The sequence below is a fragment of the Callionymus lyra genome, chromosome 16 (genome assembly GCF_982586985.1).
Source record: "Callionymus lyra chromosome 16, fCalLyr1.hap1.1, whole genome shotgun sequence".
In the NCBI taxonomy this organism is placed as follows: Eukaryota; Metazoa; Chordata; class Actinopteri; order Syngnathiformes; family Callionymidae; genus Callionymus; species Callionymus lyra.
The window spans coordinates 24,058,703-24,084,134 of NC_141833.1; the positions used below are offsets into that span (position 1 = coordinate 24,058,703).

Here is a 25,432-nt window from a genome sequence, read left to right on the forward strand (position 1 = left end):
TGAGTAAAAACATTGTTTCATGGATCGAGCGTCGATCTGCGTGTGAGTCGATCGGGAATATTGACGAACGACTCGCTCGCCGTGTGTGTGTGTGTGTGTGTGTGTGTGTGTGTTTGTGTGTGTGTGTGTGACACACGCATCGACCCGTGTGTAGCTCCTGCTCGTCAATATCACAACCTTGTAACGAGGATAATGGAGAGCGAGACCTTAAAAAGTCATTACGGCATTCCTTCCCGGAGTATTGATCGTGAACACAACACACACACACACACACAACACACACACACACACGCACACACACACACACACACACACACGTTTGTTTGTGTCACGCCGGCCATAACGGAGGTTAATCTCTGCTCCACGGTCAGCAGCAGCTGAACCGCCGAGAGAGAAAAAAAACCTGTAGCTAAGCAACGTTTAATGGAAGGCGGCGAGGTCGCCGCGGTGACCTCGGGGAGGAAACGACCGGCGTTGGCGAGCGTTTTACCGATGGGCAGCGTCTTGTGTCCCGGCGTGGAGGCCAGAGGCTTGAGGAAGCTGCAGTCGCGGCTCACGTCCTGGCCGAAGAACACCGCCGACGCCTGCGTGGACCTGCCGGGCGGCGAGTCTGAGGAGAGGGGTCAGAGGTCGGAGAGGGTGAGCTGATTGGTCGACCGTCCGGACGTCACATAAACCACCGACGTTGAGAGACGACAGAAGCTGTCGCTCCATAACCTGAAGGTCACCGCGAGCCAGGACCAGCTCTTGGAGCAGATTCCGTTTCAAGGCGGATCAATAGTCCCCGAGCTCGTATCAATCAAGCGAGTGACCAGAGGGTCGTGACAGCTGGAGTCACAACATCACACACACACACTCCGAGTCAACACACACACCTGCGTTCAGCGCCTCAGGTTCATGTTGACCTCATGTGAACGTTGAGAGATTGTGTTTCAATCATTTCACTTATGACTATCACTAGTTAACTGGTTTATTTGTTGAGTCAACACACACACCTTCGTTCACTGCCTGAGGTTCATGTCGACCTTTTAGAAACATTTAAAATAAATCATAGAGTTTGTGTTTCAATCATTTCATGACTATCACTAGTTAACTGGTTTATTCGTTGAGTCAACATCTTTCAGACATTAGTCATCGACAGAACAAACTCTTTCTTTCTGTCTATCATCAGTCATTCTCTCTGCACTAATGAAATAATAACGTATTATTATATATATTATTTAATATAATATATAATATATATAATATAATAATATTTAGGCATTTTTTCATCATTAATTCTTCACACACTGAGGAAGTCTTAGTTCGCAGCACAAAGCTCACAAAAAAACGATCAAACAAACATGAACTGATTAAAAAGTAGATCAATAATTAATCAAATATTAACAAATATAACAAAAACAAACACTAGCATAAGTGGAGTAAAAAATACAACGTTATATTTTTGTATATAAATGTAAAGCTCTTTATGTTTTTTACATTTCCAAAGCAACTAAAATCAATAAATCTTATATATGACATATGTATAGAAAATTATGATATTATACTGTTTTTAATTATTTTAGGGATTTATTTATTTATTGTCTTTTTAATGATTCACTTTCATAATTACTTTATTTTTTTGTGTTGATTTTATGCACTTTATAGTCTTAATCAAATGTATTGATATTATTTTCATTATTATTATTAAAAGGATTGACATTATTATTATTAGTATTTTCATTTTCATTTTTATTATTATTATTATTATTATTATAAGTATTTTCATTATTATTATGAAAAGGATTGAAATTATTATTATTAGTATTTTCATTTTTATTATTAGTATTTTCATTTTTATTATTATTATTATTATATGTATTTTCATTATTATTATTATTATAAGTATTTTCATTATTATTATGAAAAGGATTGACATTATTATTATTAGTATTTTCATTTTTATTATTATTATTATTATAAGTATTTTCATTATTATTATTATTATAATAAGTATTTTCATTATTATTATTATTATAAGTATTTTCATTATTATTATGAAAAGGATTGACATTATTATTATTATAAGTATTTTCATTATTATTATTATTATAAGTATTTTCATTATTATTATGAAAAGGATTGACATTATTATTATTAGTATTTTCATTTTTATTATTATTATTATTATTATTATTATTATTATTATAAGTATTTTCATTATTATTATGAAAAGGATTGACATTATTATTATTAGTATTTTCATTTTTATTATTATTATTATTATTATTATAAGTATTTTCATTATTATTATTATTATAAGTATTTTCATTATTATTATGAAAAGGATTGACATTATTATTATTATTATTATTTTCATTTTTATTTTCATTATTATTATTATTATAAGTATTTTCATTGTTATTATTATTATTATTAATAGTAATATTAGTCAATAACAAGAGTACTCATCGTGATGGTTGAATTAAATAAAAATGATTAATAATCATTTAAAAAAAACGTCACAAATATTCTCACAAGTTAAAAATGATATATTGCAGGAAGTAGAACTAAAACTAAATCCCATAATAGTTTCTCACCCGAGAGCGAGAAAGGAGACGAACAGTTCCCTGAAGCTCCTCCGTTCTCCTTCCCGCTGAGCGAGGAGGACGAGCTGGGTTTGGAGGTCGAGGCGCCGCTGGAGAACTGGCGAGCTTTACAATCTGAGAGCAGAGGACGGTGAGAATCATGGACGACGGCGAGGACGAGGAAGACGGCGTTTACCCTTCCAGCAGATGAGCGGACCCTTGCACAGGGCTCCCTGCGGCGTCTTCATCAGGTGGTACTTTAAGTGCTTCTGCTTCTTGGGCTGCGTGGACAGCTTCAGGTTGATGTGGTTGGAGAACTCGGTGAAGTACCTGAAACCTTTCTCTCCGCAGCCGACGCAGTTCCCTGAGAACCCTGAGGAACACGAGGGTGAGGCGAGCGTCGCAGAAGAACTTCCTGCTCTCGGAGACTCACCTAAAAGTGCATTTTTCCCGTTCTCGTCCGGGAGGAAGCGGCGATCCACGGCGCACACCAGGATGTGCTCGGGCATGCTGGGGGATTTGGCACCGACCAGCTCGAAGCCCGACGGGACCTCCATGGGCTCGGTTGCTATGGAGATCAGACGGAGGTCCTTGCCGGCCTGACAGAAGCCTGAGGAGGACAGAGAGAAGTTCATGATGAAGATGATGATGATGATGATGATGATGATGATGATGATGATGATGATGATGATGATGATGATGATGATGATGATGGTGAAGGTGATGAAGATGAAGATTATGATGATGATGATGATGATGATGATGATGATGATGATGATGATGATGATGATGATGGGTGATGATGAAGATGAAGATGAAGATGAAGATGAAGATGAAGATGAAGATGATGATGATGATGAAGATGAAGTGATGATGAAGATGATGATGAAGATGATGATAATGATGATGATGAAGATGATGAAGATGAGGATGATGAGGATGATGATGATGAAGATGATGATGATGATGATGATGATGACGATGATGATGAAGATGATGATGAAGATGATGATGATGAAGATGATGAAGATGAAGATGATGATGATGAAGATGATGAAGATGGTTATGATGATGAAGATGAAGATGATGATGTTGAAGGTGATGATGATGAAGATGAAGATGATGAAGATGATGAAGATGGTTTTGATGATGATGATGAAGATGATGATGTTGAAGGTGATGATGATGAAAATGAAGATGATGAAGATGATGAAGATGGTTATGATGATGAAGATGAAGATGATGATGAAGATGATGATGTTGAAGGTGATGATGATGATGATGAAGATGATGATGTTGAAGGTGATGATGATGATGATGTTGATGAAGATGATGATGATGATGAAGATGATGATGAAGATGATAGTACCATCCAGGGTGCAGCATCCGTCCGGCGCCGGGGTCTGCATGTAGGGCAACATGGGGCTGCTACTGTCCGAGTCGTCGTCGTCGTCCTCCGGGTCGTTGGATGAATGTCCGTTCAGGTCGTGGCCGGACAACTGACCCCCGTTGACCTCCAGCTTCGGCTTCACATCTGGTCCATGAACATGTTTTTAATGTGGCTTCAATGAATATTTGACTTTGTTTCATGCTATTAGCATCAACATAGCTATATATAAGCTATTGCTGCTATTAGCGCTCTATTAGCGGTTGATGCCATTAGCTCTATATTAGCTGCTGATACTATTAGTTGTTGATGCTATTAGTTATATATTAGCTTTTGATGCCATTAGCTCTATATTAGCTGATGATACTATTCTCTGTTGATGCTATTAACTATATATTAGCTGCTGATACTATTAGCTATATATTAGCTGTTGGTGCTATTAGCTATATATTAGCAGCTGATACCATTAGCTGTTGAGGTGATTCACTATATATTAGCTGTTGATGCTATTAGATCTCTATTAGCTGCTGATGCTATTTGCCAAATATTAGCTGTTGATGCTATTAGCCTCAAAATAGCTATATATTAGCTATTGATGCTATTAGCTGTTGATACTATAAGCTATATATTAGCTCTTGATACTATTAGCTATATATTATATAGTGATGCTATTAGCTACTGATGCTATTAGCATGAAGCTAGGATTAGCATAGATTCCCACAACAATCCTACCTTCCAGGCTCCCGGGATACGCCTCGGGCTCCAGGTAGAGCTGCGTGAAGATGGGCTGAGGGTCTCCACTGCTGGACCTCAGCGACGCCTCGATGGAGTTATGAAGAGCTTCTTCGAATCGAGCAGACTTCAGCTGCCCTGCGTACGAGTTCCCCATTTTCTGAGAGCAGAAGAGAATTGTTGATGAACCTGTGAGAACGAATCAATGAAGAGCTTCTACGAGACTCAAGATGTTTAACATTATTTATCTCTTGTCTCTGTCCTTCACTTCTCTACGTCTGCCTGAGCTCACTCAAGAACGAAGGATCAGATAGAGAGAGAGAAGAACGGGGGAGGATGGAGAGCTGGAAACCATATGCTAATGCTAGCTTGATGCTAATAGCATCAAAAGCTAATATAAGGCTAAAGATAGTTGATGTGTTAACAGTATATCTTTTTATTTATTTATTAACGTTCAAATATAAATGAACTCAATTGTTAATTTGCTTGGATGTGGTGAAGATGAAAAAGAAGAAGGTGTCGCACAAGAAAAATGGGTTGAAGGTTCAAAACCGAGCGGGGGTCGAAGGTCAAGCAGCTGAAGATTCACATCACGTGGTTTGATCTTCAAAAGAAGCTTCGACGCTCGTGTAAACGAACCAGAAGCTCAAAGACGAGAGACTAGAAGAACAAAGTAGTAAACGATGAATATTTGATTGTATAAATGAAGCTTCATTTTAACTCTTAATTGTAAACAAATCTCTGAATCAAGGTTCCTTTGAATTGTTACAAAACTGGGGATTAAAACCTTTTAAAAGAATATTTTCAAAATGAATAAAATGTCAAATATCTTAACGTTACCAACTGTAAACAACAGATGTCGTTAAATTAACCTGAACATTTAATCCACATTATTATTATTATTATTGATTGAAGAAATGGCAAAAGATCAATTGTTAGATATCCATTATAAAGATCATTTTGATGTGATTGTTGAAAGAAATAATTGAAATATAATTATAATAAATAGACGTAGTCTCTTGCCAAATACTTTCCCCCAATAATCCCATTAAAAAAGGGACTAAATGATCGACATCAAGGTGTGTTTGCTCCAACAAAGCGACCCGAGCCACAGGTCCGTCAGCTTCACTGACTCCCTTTGTCTCCATTCAAATACACAGCGCCGACCGAACCCTTGAGCAAACCGACTATTGTCAACGGTGAGAATCAAGTTTGCTCTTCTCCGCCCGCCCTGACATCTCCGTCCACGCCTGGACAAGTTCCACGGTTTACCTGACAGACCTTCCCGGGCTGGAATCTGTGCGAGACAAAGGCCAGATTAGACGAACCTGATTGTGGCGTCCGAGATAAGCAGCTTAGAACCGCTACAGTATTTGGGCTTTAACTGATGGGCGCGAGGAGGGGGTCGCGGCCCACTGCCGCCCCGAGGGGCTGCTTCGATCGTCAAGAGGGTTTTCTGGCTCCGTGACCCCCGGAGCCCTGGCCGGACAGATTTGTCATTAACCTCGCGAGGCAGGAGGTGAACCCGGAGCGTGACCTTTCGTCACCTGAGTGTCAACAAACAAAGGCCCGACCGCGGCAGAGGTCGTGGAGCGGATGTTCTGGAGGTGTGAGTCGGGGGTGAGATAAGGTCAGAGGCGTGGACGAGCTGAACTCTGACGGACGAGGCACTGGACGACACCGAGGATAAGGTTGAAGGTTCAACCGCACGACTGCCTCGAGGAGCCACACAGAAAACTACACTTTTGTCGTCAGGAAATATATACGAAAACACAGACTATGAAAATAATATCCCGGAACACATGGCTTAGCATGTGGAAACAAAGTTAGCGTTACCTTGTTTAGATGCTAACAGCAGGAACACAAACAACTAGCATAAGCTTCTTAAAGATAACAGCTTTAAATATTTATTTAATACATCCACGGAGGCAAAGCTAGTTAACGCTTCAGTAAATGTTAAACAAACGTCATTAACTGTAATATTTTAGGATAAATTTAATCTCTTAATCATTACAACACGAGCCAGTAGAGGCCAGTAAAGAGCTTAGCATGTGGAAACAAAGTTAGCATTACCTCGCTTAGATGCTAACAGCAGGAACACAAACAACTAGCATAAGCTTCTGGAAGATAACGGCTTTAACTTTTTATTTAATACATCCACGGACGTAAAGCTAGTTAACGGTTCAGTTAATGTTTAACAAATGTCATCAACTGTAATATTTTAGGATAACTTTAATCTTTGATTCATTACCACGTGAACCAGTAGAGGCCAGTAAAGAGCTGGAGCAGCAGATGCTAGCTGACATTTAGCTCAACAAAAGAAAACATTTTGAACTCTTTCGTTTCGAATTAAGGTAAGACTTTTATCAGGAGGTGATTATTATTTCAATGTTACTTCAAACTGCACATTTATTTAAATAAAATTTGAGCGTTTTCTTCAACAACACATATTGAACAAGCGTTAGCTTAGCATTAACATGCTAGCTGCTACATTAAAAAATGCTGTGACATTGTGTTGACATTTTTGTAATTTTAGTCCTAATATTGGGTCACAATGTCAAGAAACTGTAGTTTATTTAAGAGTTATTAGCATTACATGGTGTTTTATTTCTTTGTAGAATGACCTGGAGCTCCAAACTATTATTTTATTTATATATTTATGTATTTTATTAGTGTATTTAGCCGGAAATAAACAATAGTTCTGTAAGTTGTTAGTTCTGTAAGAGTCTCGAGATGCATTTCCGTAAGTTTTTGAGCAGAATTTAAAGTTGTTTTTTACAATATTTGTTCCTCACTTGTGTCTTTAATGACCTTAAACACCTTAAATTCTTGAAACATGTCATTTTCTAGTCGACCGGTGGAGGACGAGCGGAGAAGAATGTTGGACATATGGTGAGGAGACGTGTGAGGTGTCGCTCAATATCACAGATGCTATTAAGGTAATGTAGAACTTTATTGATCTATTAAACATTAAAACAAAAGTAACAGTTTATCATTGGAGGTGTTGAATACGTGACTTGTAAGTGTGTTTTCTTGTAAGTGTGTTTTCTCGTTACTGTGTTTTCTTGTGACTGTGTTTTCGTTCCTCGCAGACAATAATAAAGTCGGTCAAGGTCCTGCTCCTTCTGGGCGGCACCGACAGATTGTATGAATGTGACCTCGGGTCAGAATAAGCTCGTCTAATCTCCGAGGACCAGAGACGAGCGACTCGGTTCAAAACTGCGTCTCAAGCCGGTCACAAAAAAAGGTGATTTATGGTCGTTGTTGAAAATGAAGGTACTTACGTCTGATTGTTCGCAGGCTTCACTTCGGCTACATTCTGAGTCACCAACACGTCCACGGCAACATTTCAGCCCAAAAAACCTGCAACATGGAAAATCTCTGGTGAGTTTGATTAAATGTGAGACTTAATAATCGCACAATTTAATCGAGAATGATGACACATTTGACCTTTTAATTTAATTGATTAATAAATTCAGCAATATATTGTGGTGGCGATAGTATAAATAACATATTAATATATTGAATAGAATAAAAAAAATCAGTAAACGGTGACAATTAAACCATCATTCAACGTATCCAACAAAGAATGTAACTAAACCTATCTTTTCATTTGGATTTATATTACGCAACCGAACCTTTATATATAATTGTCTGTGTTTATTATGTGACACGGAGAAGTTAGCGTCAGAAACAAAGGTTCTAAACATCACCAAACAAACGGCTGCACTAATGGACGCTCAAAACACAGAAGAAAGACTCACACCGTGACGTACTCACCGTAACGAGGCCTAAAACTTGTCATATGACACCCATGACTCCCTTCGGCTATTTTGGGAGAACACTATTGGTAGCTTTGTTTTGGAAAAGACACACACACACACACACACACACACACACACACACACACACACACACACACACACACACACACACACACACACACCCTGAGATGGACGTGCAGCTACTTTGACCCCGACTATTGTCGCTCACTCAGACCCTGATACAGCCAAAGTTCTCCTTCAAACAGAGACGATCTCGTCACCGGCGACCGTCGGGTCACGAGTCCTGCTCAGTGGACACAGGTTCAACGTCACAACTATTAACCGCACGCAGGAACTTATTCTGGTCAATCATTAGCAGATCCCGCTAATCAAACAGCCCCCAAAAAAATGTCACGGCGTCGGACTCTTGATCTCGCGGACCGCAGACGAGTGGTGTGTTTTAAAATACGCAGAAACAAGTTCACGCTGATCCGAGTCGCACTGATGACAGACTCTCGGAATATTTGATGCTTATCTTTTCACCAACGAGCCGGAGACTCCGGAAGATGGAGCCGGAGATCGAGGTCACTTATGTGAGAGTAGCCAGAAGGCTCCAGTCCAGGGATCTTTCTACACATTTAAACTCAAACCATAAATACTGTGCAACTGTTCTGTGAATCAAACAAACAACTGGATATTTATGATATAAGTTCAAGTAAGATTCTCACCAGTGACTATTATTGCTAAATATCTCATTAAAAAAACTATATTTGGACAGAAATGAGTTACAATTGATTGAATCCTAAGAAAAACTCTTTCCCTAAAACCAACATTTGTCATCATCACTTGTAGTCTCGTCAAAATGAGAGTAAAATATATCTGAAGACAAGATTAAAGTTTAATTAATAATTGTACATTTCCATGTAGAAACAGTTGAATGAAAACTTTTAACGTCGAGGATAATAACTCTAACTTCGTTAATAAAAATCAATTTCACCACCATTTATAGTTCAATAATCACGTTAAAGATTGATCATAAACATTGTGAATGCATTAGACGACACGTTTAACAGGTAAATAAATAGAAATAAATGATATAACGTTAATACAATCGACGAACATTTATCTCTCAATATTGCAGGTTAAATGAACATTTAAAAGAAAAGAGATAATTCCAACAAAAACAGGAATTGGCCTCAAAAAGAGAATTGAAAGTGTAATAAAGAAACACTTTGATTGATTTATTAGGATCTAAATATGTGTTTCAGAATCTATTCTTACTTAAAATGTTCAAAATGTAGATTAATATATTTTAGCTTAAAGACAAATCCTATTTAACTGTGATGTTGAGTTTTGATAACCAGTTTAAACATCACAGATACTGGAAACTGGTTGAACTGGGATGAGAAACCATATGTTGGGATTATCTTTGTTCAACTGTAAACATCATTAAATAGCTTTGAAATCCATTGTAACTGTAAGAAAAAGTAAAATGTACTGTTTAAGGGTTTTGTTCCGATGTACACAAAACAAAAAAAAAAATGTAGTTGATAATTAAAGCTGTTCTTAATTTACCTCCTTCTTTATCAGCCTTTACTTCTTTATCAGCCTTTACTTCAATGGAAATACTTGTTTGGATGAATCTACGTGAAAAAAGCTGATTTAAAAGACTTCTGTCCTCCAGTCATGTAACTCTTGAAGTAATCCAACTGAACATTCATTTATCTTCTTGCTGAAGTATTTCCCCGAGCGAGCCGAGGTTGTCGGCAGAACCTGTAAATGCAGATGTTAACTGGATCCATATCTAATTCCTGCTCATTGTTATGCTGCCGGAGCTGAAGAGCCAGAAAAGAGTTTTTAACATCAGAAAGGCTTTATCTCTGAGGGGGGAGGGAGTTGAGAACGTCAGATATCTTCTGTTAACTCTGAGCATGAAGCCATGAAGAGGGATTAAAAAAAGACCCTGGACACACTTTACCTTGCATGACGGTCGGACCCCCCACTGACTCGACACGTCCAGATGATAAATCAGTAAATCCAAGGTTCAAAGTTAGTCCATGAGGGATAAATCCTGCAGGAAACGTGGAGGTTTCTCAGTTCTGAGCTCCCTATAGAGTCACCTTTGTCATGATCCACCATATCACAAGTGGGAGTCCTGGTCCCAGTACAGCAGTAACCCCCCTCCCTCTCTCTCCCTCGCTCTACTCAAACAAACAGACCCCTCCCCTCGTCCTCGTGCCCTCCTCTCTTGCCATTTGCCAAAGGGGAGGATCCGCTGGGGGTTCATTCATGTTGGCCCCGCTGACCCCCCGCGGAGACAGATGCTCCTGCAGGGGTGCAGTGGGGCGACGGGGAGAAGGCAGGACTTCAATACAGAGACCCTGACGCCCCGACACGCGTGACCCCCGCGACGAGATCTTCATTTAGAAAAGATATTTCATACAATATTTGGATTTCAAATGATAAGAAACACAAACATGATGATAATATTGATCAAATTAAACAAACAGAGGGTGAGTTACATGTCTGACTGAAATGCTTTGTTGGTAACTAAGTTATTAAGTTATATTTGTAGACCCTTTCCAGACCAGGGTCACAAAGAACTTGAACAATCAAAACAATACTCAATAAAATATATACTTAAAAGATCAAGATAACACTGAGACAAACACAAGAGTCTCAGAGAATCTTGAGATGTTTCTTGACGGAGCCTTTAGTAAAGTTTCAGTTTCATGTTTTGTTAGTACCGTATCAAACATGTTTTGTTAGTACCGTATCAAACATGTTTTGTTAGTACCGTATCAAACATGTTTTGTTAGTACCGTATCAAACATGTTTTGTTAGTACCGTATCAAACATGCTTTGTTAGTACCGTATCAAACATGTTTTGTTAGTACCGTATCAAACATGTTTTGTTAGTACCGTATCAAAGATGTTTTGTTAGTACCGTATCAAACATGTTTTGTTAGTATAGTATCAAACATGTTTTGTTAGTATAGTATCAAACATGTTTTGTTAGTACCGTATCAAACATGTTTTGTTAGTATAGTATCAAAGATGTTTTGTTAGTACTGTATCAAACATGTTTTGTTAGTACCGTATCAAACATGTTTTGTTAGTACCGTATCAAACATGTTTTGTTAGTACTGTATCAAACATGTTTTGTTAGTATAGTATCAAACATGTTTTGTTAGTACCGTATCAAACATGTTTTGTTAGTACCGTATCAAACATGTTTTGTTAGTACCGTATCAAACATGTTTTGTTAGTACCGTATCAAAGATGTTTTGTTAGTACCGTATCAAACATGTTTTGTTAGTACCGTATCAAACATGTTTTGTTAGTACCGTAACAAACATGTTTTGTTAGTACCGTATCAAACATGTTTTGTTAGTACCGTATCAAACATGTTTTGTTAGTACCGTATCAAACATGTTTTGTTAGTACCGTATCAAAGATGTTTTGTTAGTACCGTATCAAACATGTTTTGTTAGTACCGTATCAAACATGTTTTGTTAGTACTGTATCAAACATGTTTTGTTAGTACCGTATCAAACATGTTTTGTTAGTACCGTATCAAAGATGTTTTGTTAGTACCGTATCAAACATGTTTTGTTAGTACCGTATCAAAGATGTTTTGTTAGTACCGTATCAAACATGTTTTGTTAGTATAGTATCAAACATGTTTTGTTAGTACCGTATCAAACATGTTTTGTTAGTACCGTATCAAACATGTTTTGTTAGTACTTTGTGAGAAAACACTGAAAATATAACAAAAGCTAAAATGTAACTCCAGATTTGTACTACATAGCATTTAATATCTAATGAAGTTGGTATCGAAAAAGTATTGTTGAGGAACCGTTATCAAAGTGAAGGTAATCTTTATCAGTACCAGTACTGGATACTTTCTATTAATACCTGGCTATAGTTACACACATATTACATATTCTTATTTCATAATGCAGTTCAGTCCAAGAGGGACGTTACAGTCGAGCAGTTGGAAGGTATTTGGATGTTTTTAAGAGTCTTTTTGGACGAAGACGAAGATGACTGAGCTCTGAAAATAATCAACACTAGTTGACATGAGAACACGAGTGAAGGTTTGACTTCGAGGAGATACAGAGATGTTATTGGCGACAGGTCGAGGTCGAGGACGAGGTGCACGTGGATCCACTGGTAGCTTGAAGAATCTCTTCACAGAAATATAATGATCGTTCCAGGGTCGTTTCAAACCAGTGACTGACTGACACATCCACACGCTTTGTTTGTGTAATGGTTTGAATTACTTTGGTTGATGACTCGTGGTAGACATGTGTCAATCATCCACTGACGACTCACTCTAGTGACATCAAGTGACATCCGTTCTGTTGGAAACCTGTTCCTACAATCTTGTGCTGAACCCCTGAAGCGAGTCCACCTGCTTCATCAAATAGAATAGAAGAATCTGTCACTTCAGGATGTCACATCAACATCTACTTCAACATCTCTTACATCAACATCTACTTCCACATCTCTTACATCAACATCTACTTCCACATCTCTTACATCAACATCTACTTCCACATCTCTTACATCAACATCTACTTCAACATCTCTTACATCAACATCTACTTCAACATCTCTTACATCAACATCTACTTCAACATCTCTTACATCAACATCTACTTCAACATCTCTTACATCAACATCTACTTCAACATCTCTTACATCAACATCTACTTCAACATCTCTTACATCAACATCTACTTCCACATCTCTTACATCAACATCTACTTCAACATCTCTTACATCAACATCTACTTCCACATCTCTTACATCAACATCTACTTCAACATCTCTTACATCAACATCTACTTCCACATCTCTTACATCAACATCTACTTCAACATCTCTTACATCAACATCTACTTCAACATCTCTTACATCAACATCTACTTCAACATCTCTTACATCAACATCTACTTCAACATCTCTTACATCAACATCTACTTCAACATCTCTTACATCAACATCTACTTCCACATCTCTTACATCAACATCTACTTCCACATCTCTTACATCAACATCTACTTCAACATCTCTTACATCAACATCTACTTCAACATCTCTTACATCAACATCTACTTCAACATCTCTTACATCAACATCTACTTCAACATCTCTTACATCAACATCTACTTCAACATCTCTTACATCAACATCTACTTCAACATCTCTTACATCAACATCTACTTCCACATCTCTTACATCAACATCTACTTCAACATCTCTTACATCAACATCTACTTCCACATCTCTTACATCAACATCTACTTCAACATCTCTTACATCAACATCTACTTCCACATCTCTTACATCAACATCTACTTCAACATCTCTTACATCAACATCTACTTCAACATCTCTTACATCAACATCTACTTCAACATCTCTTACATCAACATCTACTTCAACATCTCTTACATCAACATCTACTTCAACATCTCTTACATCAACATCTACTTCAACATCTCTTACATCAACATCTACTTCCACATCTCTTACATCAACATCTACTTCAACATCTCTTACATCAACATCTACTTCCACATCTCTTACATCAACATCTACTTCAACATCTCTTACATCAACATCTACTTCCACATCTCTTACATCAACATCTACTTCAACATCTCTTACATCAACATCTACTTCAACATCTCTTACATCAACATCTACTTCAACATCTCTTACATCAACATCTACTTCAACATCTCTTACATCAACATCTACTTCAACATCTCTTACATCAACATCTACTTCAACATCTCTTACATCAACATCTACTTCAACATCTCTTACATCAACATCTACTTCAACATCTCTTACATCAACATCTACTTCCACATCTCTTACATCAACATCTACTTCAACATCTCTTACATCAACATCTACTTCAACATCTCTTACATCAACATCTACTTCAACATCTCTTACATCAACATCTACTTCAACATCTCTTACATCAACATCTACTTCAACATCTCTTACATCAACATCTACTTCCACATCTCTTACATCAACATCTACTTCAACATCTCTTACATCAACATCTACTTCAACATCTCTTACATCAACATCTACTTCAACATCTCTTACATCAACATCTACTTCAACATCTCTTACATCAACATCTACTTCAACATCTCTTACATCAACATCTACTTCCACATCTCTTACATCAACATCTACTTCCACATTTCTTACATCAACATCTACTTCCACATCTCTTACATCAACATCTACTTCAACATCTCTTACATCAACATCTACTTCAACATCTCTTACATCAACATCTACTTCAACATCTCTTACATCAACATCTACTTCAACATCTCTTACATCAACATCTACTTCAACATCTCTTACATCAACATCTACTTCAACATCTCTTACATCAACATCTACTTCCACATCTCTTACATCAACATCTACTTCCACATCTCTTACATCAACATCTACTTCAACATCTCTTACATCAACATCTACTTCAACATCTCTTACATCAACATCTACTTCAACATCTCTTACATCAACATCTACTTCAACATCTCTTACATCAACATCTACTTCAACATCTCTTACATCAACATCTACTTCAACATCTCTTACATCAACATCTACTTCCACATCTCTTACATCAACATCTACTTCAACATCTCTTACATCAACATCTACTTCCACATCTCTTACATCAACATCTACTTCAACATCTCTTACATCAACATCTACTTCAACATCTCTTACATCAACATCTACTTCAACATCTCTTACATCAACATCTACTTCAACATCTCTTACATCAACATCTACTTCATCATCTCTTACATCAACATCTACTTCAACATCTCTTACATCAACATCTACTTCAACATCTCTTACATCAACATCTACTTCATCATCTCTTACATCAACATCTACTTCAACATCTCTTACATCAACATCTACTTCATCATCTCTTACATCAACATCTACTTCATCATCTCTTACATCAACATCTACTTCAACATCTCTTACATCAACATCTACTTCAACATCTTTTACATCAACATCTACTTCCACATCTCTTACATCAACATCTACTTCAACATCTCTTACATCAACATCTACTTCCACATCTCTTACATCAACATCTACTTCAACATCTCTTACATCAACATCTACTTCAACATCTCTTACATCAACATCTACTTCAACATCTCTTACATCAACATCTACTTCAACATCTCTTACATCAACATCTACTTCAACATCTCTTACATCAACATCTACTTCAACATCTCTTACATCAACATCTACTTCATCATCTCTTACATCAACATCTACTTCCACATCTCTTACATCAACATCTACTTCCACATCTCTTACATCAACATCTACTTCAACATCTCTTACATCAACATCTACTTCCACATCTCTTACATCAACATCTACTTCAACATCTCTTACATCAACATCTACTTCAACATCTCTTACATCAACATCTACTTCAACATCTCTTACATCAACATCTACTTCAACATCTCTTACATCAACATCTACTTCAACATCTCTTACATCAACATCTACTTCAACATCTCTTACATCAACATCTACTTCAACATCTCTTACATCAACATCTACTTCAACATCTCTTACATCAACATCTACTTCAACATCTCTTACATCAACATCTACTTCCACATCTCTTACATCAACATCTACTTCAACATCTCTTACATCAACATCTACTTCCACATCTCTTACATCAACATCTACTTCAACATCTCTTACATCAACATCTACTTCAACATCTCTTACATCAACATCTACTTCAACATCTCTTACATCAACATCTACTTCATCATCTCTTACATCAACATCTACTTCCACATCTCTTACATCAACATCTACTTCAACATCTCTTACATCAACATCTACTTCAACATCTCTTACATCAACATCTACTTCAACATCTCTTACATCAACATCTACTTCAACATCTCTTACATCAACATCTACTTCAACATCTCTTACATCAACATCTACTTCCACATCTCTTACATCAACATCTACTTCCACATCTCTTACATCAACATCTACTTCCACATCTCTTACATCAACATCTACTTCCACATCTCTTACATCAACATCTACTTCCACATCTCTTACATCAACATCTACTTCCACATCTCTTACATCAACATCTACTTCCACATCTCTTACATCAACATCTACTTCAACATCTCTTACATCAACATCTACTTCCACATCTCTTACATCAACATCTACTTCAACATCTCTTACATCAACATCTACTTCAACATCTCTTACATCAACATCTACTTCAACATCTCTTACATCAACATCTACTTCAACATCTCTTACATCAACATCTACTTCAACATCTCTTACATCAACATCTACTTCAACATCTCTTACATCAACATCTACTTCAACATCTCTTACATCAACATCTACTTCAACATCTCTTACATCAACATCTACTTCAACATCTCTTACATCAACATCTACTTCCACATCTCTTACATCAACATCTACTTCCACATCTCTTACATCAACATCTACTTCAACATCTCTTACATCAACATCTACTTCAACATCTCTTACATCAACATCTACTTCAACATCTCTTACATCAACATCTACTTCAACATCTCTTAAATCAACATCTACTTCAACATCTCTTACATCAACATCTACTTCCACATCTCTTACATCAACATCTACTTCAACATCTCTTACATCAACATCTACTTCCACATCTCTTACATCAACATCTACTTCAACATCTCTTACATCAACATCTACTTCAACATCTCTTACATCAACATCTACTTCAACATCTCTTACATCAACATCTACTTCAACATCTCTTACATCAACATCTACTTCATCATCTCTTACATCAACATCTACTTCAACATCTCTTACATCAACATCTACTTCATCATCTCTTACATCACATCTACTTCATCATCTCTTACATCAACATCTACTTCATCATCTCTTACATCAACATCTACTTCAACATCTCTTACATCAACATCTACTTCATCATCTCTTACATCAACATCTACTTCAACATCTCTTACATCAACATCTACTTCATCATCTCTTACATCAACATCTACTTCAACATCTCTTACATCAACATCTACTTCAACATCTCTTACATCAACATCTACTTCATCATCTCTTACATCAACATCTACTTCAACATCTCTTACATCAACATCTACTTCATCATCTCTTACATCAACATCTACTTCATCATCTCTTACATCAACATCTACTTCAACATCTCTTACATCAACATCTACTTCAACATCTTTTACATCAACATCTACTTCCACATCTCTTACATCAACATCTACTTCAACATCTCTTACATCAACATCTACTTCCACATCTCTTACATCAACATCTACTTCAACATCTCTTACATCAACATCTACTTCAACATCTCTTACATCAACATCTACTTCAACATCTCTTACATCAACATCTACTTCAACATCTCTTACATCAACATCTACTTCAACATCTCTTACATCAACATCTACTTCAACATCTCTTACATCAACATCTACTTCATCATCTCTTACATCAACATCTACTTCCACATCTCTTACATCAACATCTACTTCCACATCTCTTACATCAACATCTACTTCAACATCTCTTACATCAACATCTACTTCCACATCTCTTACATCAACATCTACTTCAACATCTCTTACATCAACATCTACTTCAACATCTCTTACATCAACATCTACTTCAACATCTCTTACATCAACATCTACTTCAACATCTCTTACATCAACATCTACTTCAACATCTCTTACATCAACATCTACTTCAACATCTCTTACATCAACATCTACTTCAACATCTCTTACATCAACATCTACTTCAACATCTCTTACATCTACATCTACTTCAACATCTCTTACATCAACATCTACTTCCACATCTTTACATCAACATCTACTTCAACATCTCTTACATCAACATCTACTTCCACATCTCTTACATCAACATCTACTTCAACATCTCTTACATCAACATCTACTTCAACATCTCTTACATCAACATCTACTTCAACATCTCTTACATCAACATCTACTTCATCATCTCTTACATCAACATCTACTTCCACATCTCTTACATCAACATCTACTTCAACATCTCTTACATCAACATCTACTTCAACATCTCTTACATCAACATCTACTTCAACATCTCTTACATCAACATCTACTTCAACATCTCTTACATCAACATCTACTTCAACATCTCTTACATCAACATCTACTTCCACATCTCTTACATCAACATCTACTTCCACATCTCTTACATCAACATCTACTTCCACATCTCTTACATCAACATCTACTTCCACATCTCTTACATCAACATCTACTTCCACATCTCTTACATCAACATCTACTTCCACATCTCTTACATCAACATCTACTTCCACATCTCTTACATCAACATCTACTTCAACATCTCTTACATCAACATCTACTTCAACATCTCTTACATCAACATCTACTTCAACATCTCTTACATCAACATCTACTTCCACATCTCTTACATCAACATCTACTTCAACATCTCTTACATCAACATCTACTTCAACATCTCTTACATCAACACTACATCTACATCTTACATCAACATCTACTTCAACATCTCTTACATCAACATCTACTTCCACATCTCTTACATCAACATCTACTTCAACATCTCTTACATCAACATCTACTTCAACATCTCTTACATCAACATCTACTTCATCATCTCTTACATCAACATCTACTTCAACATCTCTTACATCAACATCTACTTCAACATCTCTTACATCAACATCTACTTCAACATCTCTTACATCAACATCTACTTCATCATCTCTTACATCAACATCTACTTCAACATCTCTTACATCAACATCTACTTCAACATCTCTTACATCAACATCTACTTCAACATCTCTTACATCAACATCTACTTCCACATCTCTTACATCAACATCTACTTCAACATCTCTTACATCAACATCTACTTCCACATCTCTTACATCAACATCTACTTCCACATCTCTTACATCAACATCTACTTCAACATCTCTTACATCAACATCTACTTCCACATCTCTTACATCAACATCTACTTCAACATCTCTTACATCAACATCTACTTCAACATCTCTTACATCAACATCTACTTCAACATCTCTTACATCAACATCTACTTCAACATCTCTTACATCAACATCTACTTCCACATCTCTTACATCAACATCTACTTCAACATCTCTTACATCAACATCTACTTCCACATCTCTTACATCAACATCTACTTCAACATCTCTTACATCAACATCTACTTCAACATCTCTTACATCAACATCTACTTCCACATCTCTTACATCAACATCTACTTCAACATCTCTTACATCAACATCTACTTCCACATCTCTTACATCAACATCTACTTCAACATCTCTTACATCAACATCTACTTCCACATCTCTTACATCAACATCTACTTCAACATCTCTTACATCAACATCTACTTCAACATCTCTTACATCAACATCTACTTCAACATCTCTTACATCAACATCTACTTCCACATCTCTTACATCAACATCTACTTCAACATCTCTTACATCAACATCTACTTCCACATCTCTTACATCAACATCTACTTCAACATCTCTTACATCAACATCTACTTCCACATCTCTTACATCAACATCTACTTCAACATCTCTTACATCAACATCTACTTCAACATCTCTTACATCAACATCTACTTCCACATCTCTTACATCAACATCTACTTCAACATCTCTTACATCAACATCTACTTCCACATCTCTTACATCAACATCTACTTCAACATCTCTTACATCAACATCTACTTCCACATCTCTTACATCAACATCTACTTCAACATCTCTTACATCAACATCTACTTCCACATCTCTTACATCAACATCTACTTCAACATCTCTTACATCAACATCTACTTCCACATCTCTTACATCAACATCTACTTCAACATCTCTTACATCAACATCTACTTCCACATCTCTTACATCAACATCTACTTCAACATCTCTTACATCAACATCTACTTCATCATCTCTTACATCAACATCTACTTCAACATCTCTTACATCAACATCTACTTCCACATCTCTTACATCAACATCTACTTCAACATCTCTTACATCAACATCTACTTCATCATCTCTTACATCAACATCTACTTCAACATCTCTTACATCAACATCTACTTCAACATCTCTTACATCAACATCTACTTCCACATCTCTTACATCAACATCTACTTCAACATCTCTTACATCAACATCTACTTCAACATCTCTTACATCAACATCTACTTCAACATCTCTTACATCAACATCTACTTCAACATCTCTTACATCAACATCTACTTCAACATCTCTTACATCAACATCTACTTCAACATCTCTTACATCAACATCTACTTCCACATCTCTTACATCAACATCTACTTCAACATCTCTTACATCAACATCTACTTCAACATCTCTTACATCAACATCTACTTCAACATCTCTTACATCAACATCTACTTCAACATCTCTTACATCAACATCTACTTCAACATCTCTTACATCAACATCTACTTCAACATCTCTTACATCAACATCTACTTCCACATCTCTTACATCAACATCTACTTCAACATCTCTTACATCAACATCTACTTCAACATCTCTTACATCAACATCTACTTCAACATCTCTTACATCAACATCTACTTCAACATCTCTTACATAAACATCTACTTCAACATCTCTTACATCAACATCTACTTCAACATCTCTTACATCAACATCTACTTCAACAATGTCCTTCTGTTCGGCTCGAGCGACTCGTGACGTCGGAGCGACGACCGTGAAAACGCTCCTGAAACATTAGATTCTGTGAACGTTCAACAGTGTTTGTCGTCGTTAACCTGCGGCCGTGTGTAGTATTTCAGTCTCGGTCACGCCTGCGACACCAGCAGACTCGCATCACAACACTTGACGATTTCACGGCACAAAAATATCTGTTTCCGAGCCACGGATCCATGGTTTCTGGTCGTCACATGACTCAGTGACACAAGAGGCTTTATAAACACAATTACAACGTATTGTGTAAACGCACAGCGTCAGGATTGTTGTGAGAAAGTGAAGCAGGTTTTGTGCGTCTGTTCTTCCATTTGTAGACACGATGTGTGTATCGTCAAGAATCTGTGATACTCGTGACGATACAATGATACCATATATTGTGAAATACAAGGAAGTACTGGGTTTATTTTAAAGAGTTTAATTAAAGCGAGTAGAGAAAAATTAACGAAAACCAATAAAATAAATCAATACAGTGTTGTGAAAAAAACTGCAATATTGAAGCTTATTGATATTTTCTCGCACCTAAACTGCAGGATCAGGTTCGTTCAAAAGCGTCAAATAATGATCGTGTTCAACCTAAAGGTCGATGCGTCGAAGCTTCTCAGACGCAAAGAGAGAAGAAGAAAAGCAACAAACAAAAGCGTCACGATGTCCCCGTCTTGACCCGAGAAGACACACAACCCTCACAAACACACAACTAGATTTACACACCACCACAAACACACAACTAGATTTACACTCCACCACAAACAGTTGAACTCTGGTGAGTCAAACTCCGAGGAAATAAACAAACCATCGCTCGCCAAATTGATCACGTGAGGCCCCGCCCACTTTTTTTATTGGGACCAATTGAGAGACTGTAGAATCTGTCGCCGGGAGAATGTCGGGTCAGCATTTTGTCCTTGCCCCGGATTGACCCCACACTGGGGCTTTTAACTCCCGCTGTAAATACCACAGACTCATCTGGTCAAAGATAAATAAAGTCAATCCTCGCGGCAGATGTTTCCATACGTGAGTTCGTCGCCTCCAGTCACTTCGTCATCAAACCACATTTTATTAAACCTTGATATGAGTCGGAGATAAATAATATACACACATTACACATTACACCTGAGAATAATCAATGAAAACAACATAGAAACCACTTTAGATGGAATAATGTTGAGGAAACTGAGGAACAAATGGAAGAAATAGAAGATTCTCGACACAATAAAACAATGATTTACACGACAATACCTCGGACTTTAATTCATAATAACGCAAGTGTGAATTATAATTAAAGATTGTATTCCATTAAAAAGGAGTTAATTTGTCGAACCAGACATATTAATATATACAAATTAAAGGACTTTATATAAAAAAGAGTCAATGATTGAAAACAGAAAAATACAACCATGACTTCTTCAGTCAATCTAATGATATCAGAGAAAGTATTCCAAGTATTTGAGTGTGAGCAGCAGAACTTTAGGGCCTGAAACTGTTTTATTTACACAACAAAATGCTGGAGTCTGAAGGTAAACACCAACAGCTGCTGCCAAGTCTAACAGTCGACTCCCAACATACTGTTTGTTTTTGAGGCTTTTTTACAAGAGAACTGGTTCAACACGGCAGCGTCAGCGAAGCTCCAGCGAGACGCGATTCAAACACATCCAGAATCTTTTATTCAGAGAAATGTTCGCTCAGAACCGGAAGAAAAACATGTTCACGATTATGTTGTTCAACCATAGAAAAGTCTTCAAGTCAAGAAGGTTGAGATGAAAACTGTCCACGACGGAGTAACTTTAGTGGAAAAGAAAACATTAAAACAACTTAAGAATTTGTAGAATAAACACAGGATGTGAAGAAAACCTGAGAAACTAATAATTAGAACAAATATTGACATTAAATAAAAAATAAATGATAAATATTTTATGAAATGAGGTTGAAAAATAATTAATCTGTCCAAACTCAACATTCAGAAGCAAAATAAAAGCAGTAGTAAAATAAGAAAACATAAATATACACAAACAAGATGATAAATAACTACTGTATTACACTGTGAACATTTTATGTATCATTTATTAATTATTAAATATTATATTTTAAGTATATTCAAACCTCGGACCTTTTGTGTACGAAGGAAGATTTGTTTGTTATTTTATTATACAATTTAACAATTTAACATTTTTCTCCACTAAAAAAAAGTAGTTTTTAATCGATATTTACAAAACAAAAGTTGCTTCAATAAAATACTATCAATTTTCTTATTCAATAAAAAGGTTAAACTTTCTTTAACTTCAATGAAATAATGAAAAATAAATAAAAAATATACTGTATATAATATATATATATGTATGTTTTTGGTTTGTGGAAACTTTTAAGGATGAATAGTTGAAACAAATAAATAAACTACATCATAATACAGTATATTTTGAAAACATTAAACCTTCACTGACCAGCACAGAAGTGTTAGTTGTCGTGGCTGCAGTGAGTCCAGTTCATTACCAGAGCCTCGGTCAACATTGTTTTAATCAGGCTGAGGTTCTTCTTCTCACCTCCTCGCCAATGGTTATATGAAGCTGTAAAGCCTCGCTGCTCTCATTAGACCCACATTTGTCTAAACACTGGGCTTGAGTTTGACTGTGAAGTGTTTGCCTCGGACCACACATGACACACACATTACACACATGACACACACATTACACACATGACACACACATTACACACATTACACACATGACACACACATTACACACATGACACACACATTACACACATTACACACATGACACACACATTACACACATGACACACACATTACACACATTACACACATTACACACATGACACACACATTACACACATGACACACACATTACACACATGACACACACATTACACACATTACACAGATGACACACATGACACACACATTACACACATGACACACATGACACACACGACACACACATTACACACATGACACACATGACACACACATTACACACATGACACACATGACACGACACACATGACACACACGACACACATTACACACATGACACACACATTACACACATTACACACATGACACACATGACACACATGACACACATGACACACATGACACACATGACACACACATTACACACATGACACACACATTACACACATGACACACACATGACACACATGACACACATGACACACATGACACACATGACACACACGACACAAATTACACACATTACACACATGACACACACATTACACATGACACACACATGACACACATGACACACATGACACACACGACACACATTACACATGACACACACATTACACATGACACACATGACACATATGACACACATGACACACACGACACACACGACACACACGACACACATGACACACATGACACACATGACACACATGACACACATGACACACATGACACACATGACACACACGACACACATGACACACACGACACACACGACACACATGACACACATGACACACATGACACACACGACACACACGACACACACGACACACACGACACACATGACACACATGACACACATGACACACATGACACACATGACACACATGACACACATGACACACACGACACACATGACACACACGACACACACGACACACATGACACACATGACACACATGACACACACGACACACACGACACACACGACACACACGACACACATGACACACATGACACACATGACACACATGACACACATGACACACATGACACACACGACACACACTCAGATCCGGAGACTCAAACACGTCCCATACGAAGGTCGTTGGATGGACGTCCCTGACTTTGAGCCCGAGAAGGTCTTTTCTCCGCAGAGATAATGAGTCAAACTCTTTCTTTGGTCTCCCCCAAACAAAGGGGTGCAGAGTGAATGGTCGCCCCCCCCCACGACTCATCCCTCAACGCCGCATTGAGCTTAAATCCCTGACAAAA

General features: G+C 37.0%; 1 protein-coding gene across 2 annotated transcripts in view; it reads right to left on the minus strand.

Annotated features, from left to right (window-relative positions):
- The window catches only part of greb1l (GREB1 like retinoic acid receptor coactivator), a 34,656-nt gene extending 24,141 nt beyond the window's left edge, over positions 1-10,515 (minus strand). For both annotated transcript variants that reach the window (XM_087810405.1, XM_087810406.1), the window contains exons 1-8: positions 10,429-10,515; positions 7,971-8,049; positions 4,687-4,846; positions 3,937-4,101; positions 3,001-3,177; positions 2,764-2,940; positions 2,580-2,702; positions 491-610 (exon numbers count right to left, since the gene is read on the minus strand). In XM_087810405.1, the coding sequence (XP_087666531.1) occupies positions 491-610; positions 2,580-2,702; positions 2,764-2,940; positions 3,001-3,177; positions 3,937-4,101; positions 4,687-4,843 (919 nt within the window). In that variant the 5' untranslated portion in view covers positions 4,844-4,846; positions 7,971-8,049; positions 10,429-10,515. The remainder of the gene's footprint in view (positions 1-490; positions 611-2,579; positions 2,703-2,763; positions 2,941-3,000; positions 3,178-3,936; positions 4,102-4,686; positions 4,847-7,970; positions 8,050-10,428) is intronic.
- Positions 10,516-25,432: the final 14,917 nt, after the last annotated feature.